This window comes from Lupinus angustifolius, unplaced genomic scaffold (genome assembly GCF_001865875.1).
Source record: "Lupinus angustifolius cultivar Tanjil unplaced genomic scaffold, LupAngTanjil_v1.0 Scaffold_327, whole genome shotgun sequence".
In the NCBI taxonomy this organism is placed as follows: Eukaryota; Viridiplantae; Streptophyta; class Magnoliopsida; order Fabales; family Fabaceae; genus Lupinus; species Lupinus angustifolius.
This window is the reverse complement of record NW_017727734.1, coordinates 246,769-252,768: the sequence shown is the minus strand read 5'-3', so window position 1 is coordinate 252,768 and position 6,000 is coordinate 246,769. Positions and strand designations below refer to the sequence as shown.

The window sequence follows — 6,000 nt, the reverse complement described above, 5'->3', positions numbered from 1 at the left end:
CCAATAAATATTTTTTCAGAAATTAAATTATTTACTTTTTAGTCCATCTGGACGGATCGTTGTACCATAAAACCAACTATGTTTTGTTATCCAGCTTTTCTTCAAGGTGGCCGGCCCCATGACTCATTCATTACCATTAAACACCTTGCCTTATTTTGAGTTCAGATTCAAAAATCCTTTATGGCTTCATTTCTTCTTGTATGTAGACCAAAATAAGCATGAATATAGACGATTTTCCTGTAAGGTTCATGATGGTAGTATTGTGAGGTAAATTTTGTCCCATATTTTGTAAAATTTATGTATTAAATACTTGTGATTGATTAGAAACTTTCAAATTATATCAAATTTTAATTATATATTTTATGATTTTTCAATCATAAGACTTTAATATATAGGATGACTCAAAGCATGATATAAAATGTGATCATACGCCAAATAGATAACTTACACTTTGGGCACGTCCCAAACTCCATAAACATTATTCTTAATTCGAAACAACAAATAGAATAAGAAAACAATAACACAGTTTTACATCACTTTTTTTTTATCCATTTCCCTCGTTAAACCTAGCTTATAATATGATCTATATCCATTGTTATTTTCTAAGTGAAATTTTTTATGAGTGTCTGTTTTTAAAATTTTAAAAAGTGTTTTCTAGATTGGGTAAAAAACTATTTATAGATTAGTGTAAATCAAAATGTATTTGTGTTAGTTTAAAAAATCATGCTTTTCTTGAAAACACAGCTCAGGTTAATCAACACAGCTCAGGTTAATCAACACAGCTACTAATGTTATACACCTACTGACAATTTCTACAAAGTTATTTTCTACATGACTTAGCGATTTTTTGTTACTAGTCACAGTTAAAAGATTTTGATTATTTTGAAATTCTAATTATTGAAAAAGTCTTATTTAGGAATATGACTAGGGGTGAGCATGAGATGAGTTGAGTTAAATAAGACTTGTTTCTTACTCAATCCTAAATATTGGTCGAATCATTTTTTTAATTCAGACCTGACCCTATATCCGAAGCTAATTTGACCTCAAATATCGGCTGAGTTAGACTTGGTCCTGGACACAATTAAATATAATGCATGTCTCTTTTAGATAAAGTATTCTCGAGATTACTTATTGTTATGAATGTTAAATTTGATATATGAAATGATATATATTCATATTGTTAATCATATATAAATGATGAAAAATTAGAAAATCAATGATATTTTTTACCAAAGATATGTCATTATTCTGTACACAATTAAATAGAGACACTTACAAACATGATGAGTGAGTGATTATGGGACGGGTTAAAATGAGTCATGCTTGTCCCATGTCCGCCCTAAACATTATATGAGTCTAATTTTTAAATCTGAACTCAATCCTAAACTCGTTGAAACCCATCGTTATTCAAACTCAATCATGATCGAGTCAAACCAAATGAACGAATAAGGTTGAGTTCTGCCTTCACCCCTAGATATGTCGTTCTCTTATATATGTCATATTTTATAAGGAAAAAAGTTATTTGATTGAAAAGTAATGTTAAATTATTTTTTTCTCACATGTATCCTTGCATTACAGACAATCCTATTCGAGCTGAGAATATCCACAAGTATATGAGTTAACTCTCCCAACGAGTATTTTTCATCCACAAGATTCGAACCCGAGACTTTACTTAAGGGGAATCAAGCATATACCACATGTTGATAATCTCAAATTAATTGGTTGTTAATCAATGATTTTCATAAATTAGGTGTAGTTTAAAGAGAGGGAAAATTAAGGGCAGGGAGGTAGGTGGTCCATGTTGGGCCACATTTGGCAGAGTTGTTGTGTGGTATAAGATAGATGGTTTTCGATATATTTACCCCAGTAATTTTATAAATATACATAATTTAGTAGAGTAATATATAATGAATGATGTAGATTTATTTATTCTCTCTATGGGATGGATACACGCCATTTGACATCACATTTTTTTAACAATCCTTATTTAAATTATTTTTTAATAAATTAAATTTAAAAATTTAAAAATTCATTGTTTATCTCATATTTTAAGAGAGAGTCCAACACTACAAACATTCCCAACCCAATTGTTAATGGTGGTAGGATGTCAATATTGTTTTATAGAGGGTGACTCATCTCCCTTTATGAAGAGAGAAGTGCTATGTAAAAATAAAATAAAAGTAATATACATTAATATTTATATCCTTTTTATTTAAAATAATATTATAATTTTATCCTTAAAATATAAAAGAAAATGTTTTTCTCTCCATTACTTGAATTGAAGAATCTAGAAGCAATCACCCTACTAATACATTATAGGATCATATTTATTTTCCTCCACTTTTGCATCATTTCACATGTCAAAGTTTTATGAATGACTGAAAATAATAATAAATTTAATTGATCAAAAGTCAAAAATTTTGAAATAAGGATCTTCTCCATTAATGGATAGATAAATGATTATTTTTATTTATATTTTCAATGATAAAAAATGTGATTTCATGATAAACAAAAGGATAAAAATATTATTACATACTGACTTTTGTGTGTTATTAAGTAATACTTGCCTCTCCATTAATGGAGATGATTGATACAGTTTTTAATGATACAAAGTTCTAGACATTTAATTTCCCCTCTAAAATACACATTGCATTTGTATTACACAAACGCATACAACCATTACAGGCACATTTTTAGCCATTTATATTACACACTTTGCTTCACTAGAAACATTGTTCTATTGTACTCCAACATCCTAGCTAGCAGCATAAACTTAGTGCAATATACACATCCCATGATACAAATTAATATGCTTGATTAAATATTTATGGGATGGGATGAATTACAACTTTCCCAATGGCTCTATTAGTCTCAAGATAAGAAAATGCTTCAACTGTCTGAGAAAATGGAAATGGACTCTTAGGGTCTAGTATTGGCTTCACCTTACCACTCTCTAAATAAGGTTGCAATTTCTCCAAAACAGCACCATCTGAGGTGAGTGCAAATCGAATAGCTGAAACATTTCCATGATCTACTATTGTCACAACTTTGCCTCCTTCTTTAATAGCCTTCAATGCCCTCTCACTCTCCCCTATTTTTGAACAATCAACAATATTTCAGTTTTCAAACTAGAGTATAATATAATCAACTTGATTGAAAGTAAAATGATAAATATATAGGTTGAGAATATCAAGTACTATTGATTACTAACCTACTGCATCATACACTACATCAAACTTTTCTGGTAGTTCTTCAAATTTCTCCTTTGTATAATCAATAGGTAAGTCTGCACCCAACTCCCTCAACAATTCCAGCTTTGCTGTACTAGCAGTAGCTGCTACTTTAGAGGAACCAAAAACATTCTTGGCAATCTACCACATTAAACATATACATAACAAATTAGTGGTTAAGATTATATTCCATTAGACAAATTTTGTTCTAAATTGTAAGCATAAATCACAAAAGTAATCAATTAAAATAGTGATGGAGTGAAAAAAATTATTCATGCATGGTTTTAAATCGCGGGTGGGGTCTTAGTTAAGCTGCCTCTCACGATGCAGTTGCAGAGACGAACAAAACTACAATATTGTGGTCACAATTACAGTTGTATAACGCAATTTAAAATTTCGACCTCAATTGTGATGGAAAATATCAAACCTGAATTACAAGGCTTCCAACTCCTCCAGCACCTCCAAGAACAAGGATAGATTTTTCAGCAGAAAACTCAACTCTTTCGAGTCCTTGATAAGCAGTAATGATCGCCAAAGGAAGGCTAGCAGCTTCAATAAAGCTCAAATTGTTGGGTTTGTGAGCTAATAATTTCTCTTCAGCAGTTGTATACTCCGCCAATGACCCAATAGTCTTCACATTACGTATAGCATTCTCGTTGATATCTCCATAAACTTCATCACCAACCTTAAATTTTTTAACTTGGCTTCCCACTTTCACAACCACACCAGCAACATCGTATCCTGGAACAGCCTTTGACCACCACACACAAAATTAAGCAATAATTTTGAGAACAATTACAACAACAATATCAAAAACTGAGGTCTAATATAATGAATAAGAAGGATAATCTTACGGGTAAAGGAATATCAAAGCTTTTAAAATTGCCAGAAGCTCTTTTATAGTCTATAGGATTGAGAGCTGCAGCAACAACTTTGATGAGAGCTTGGTCATCCTTGATGAGTGGAATAGGTACATTGGGATCAAATTTGAGAATATCTTGTGTCTTCCCGTATTCAGGGTAGATCCAAGCTTTTATGTGAGATGGAATAGTAGTTATTATGTTTGACATGATCGATCAAGAGTTCTTAAGTTGATATTGAACTATGTTTTGTAGTATGTTATAAAGCACTAACAAATAGCCTTTTATAGAGCGTAAGTTCTACGAGAAGGACATAGAGCATCAAAATATTCAGAACAAATTAGATATTGTAACATACATAAAAATAAAATTATTAAAAATAAAAAATAATATTTTTATATTATTTATTAAAATAGTTGATCTCCTTCCCACATGAAAATGGTAAATTAGCACTTAAAATATACATGATTTTTTTGAAAATGGTAAATTAGCACTTAAATTGTACATCAATTTTTTTTAAATATTACAATATTTCAACCTTAGTGTTATGTACCAAAAGATATAATGAGAGATATGAAGTTATGGAGTAACTTAAATGGATATTTTTTTGCTTTTACTGAATTTTGTGACTTTAGTACTCCTTGCTTCAAAAGGGCCTATGATTTCATCCATTACCATATTCACTAATCATTTCCTTGCCTTTCTTTCCGTCCAGATTCAAAAACCTTTCATATTATATGCATGTATTCCAAAATGAGCATGCATGTAGACGATTTTGGTGCAAGGTTCATGATGCTATGTCTCACCAACTTGCTACATCATTTCCACCGTCCATAATCTCTATTTATTTTAATAAAAAGAAATACATTTGGTTACAAAAAATAAATTAAATATTTTTTTGTAAGAATTAAACACCCCGATAAATTTATCCTTAAAATGATTAACGTGGCTGATATTTGAGAAATTTGAACATCAAGTTAATTGCTTTCATTTTTTTTAGAGACTGCATGTCTTATAAAAAAAAGACTAAATATGTCTATTTTTCATAGAGTAAATTGAACCTTAATTGGAATCCTTTAGACTTTGTTTCATAGAGTAATTTTGGAGGGGAAGGGAATTGAAGAGATGACTTTAGAAAACCTATTTCTTATTTGAGAGTTGTATGAGGAGAAAGAAAAGTTTTAGAGGGGTTCTCAAACCCTTTATGTATCTATTTTTATAGTTATCCTAATTTGTGATTTTTCTAGAGACAAAATGTAAAAATACCTAAATATTTTTAGTAAAATTTATATAATTATATATTATTGTTTACTTCTTATTATTAATTACATTTTTAAAGGAAAAAATAAAAATATTATAATATTATCATTAGTTTACTCCCCATCTAAATTTCACACTCACAAACAAGAAAATTGTCTTTCTTTCCCATTCTTTTCCTCTTCTTTCATAGCCATTTGATCCCTTTCCTTCTTTTTCTATTATAACACTGTTAACTATTTATGAAACGACAAGCGAACCGTATCGTCCAAGTAATAAAATCCGGTAAAGTACTAGGATATCATCCTCAGAGAGCAGAGTGAATTTACATCAATTCCTACAAGAATGAACTGAGCAACTATTTACAAGATTCAGTTTGATAATTTGACATTGGTTTTGTAAAGATTAAATTGAAATAAAAATTTAATTATGAAATTAAAAGAGTTGAGATCGGAATTTATCATTTTCCCCTTTTGACATCCATAGATTCAATTCCAAGCAACTTGCGAAGTTACTGATTTTGATGCACATTTTTTGTAAATCATTTACATCAATTTCTTGAGTGTAAAATTATTAGATAATCGCTCAAATACCAATTCCTTGGATAATTGACTGATTAACTAGCATTAAATTTAATGTAAAAATAATTTATA

General features: G+C 29.8%; 1 protein-coding gene across 2 annotated transcripts in view; it reads right to left on the bottom strand.

The window, feature by feature from the left end:
* Positions 1–2,517: 2,517 nt before the first annotated feature.
* LOC109341016 (2-methylene-furan-3-one reductase-like) overlaps positions 2,518–6,000 on the bottom strand; it is a 35,124-nt gene continuing 31,641 nt past the window's right edge. The window contains exons 1-4 of one of the 2 annotated variants that reach the window (XM_019578802.1): positions 4,085–4,364; positions 3,658–3,981; positions 3,212–3,371; positions 2,535–3,091 (exon numbers count right to left, since the gene is read on the bottom strand). In XM_019578802.1, the coding sequence (XP_019434347.1) occupies positions 2,826–3,091; positions 3,212–3,371; positions 3,658–3,981; positions 4,085–4,300 (966 nt within the window). In that variant the 5' untranslated portion in view covers positions 4,301–4,364 and the 3' untranslated portion in view covers positions 2,535–2,825. Of the gene's footprint in view, positions 3,092–3,211; positions 3,372–3,657; positions 3,982–4,084; positions 4,365–6,000 lie in introns of those variants that run through there. The other variant, XM_019578804.1, reaches the window with a different exon arrangement.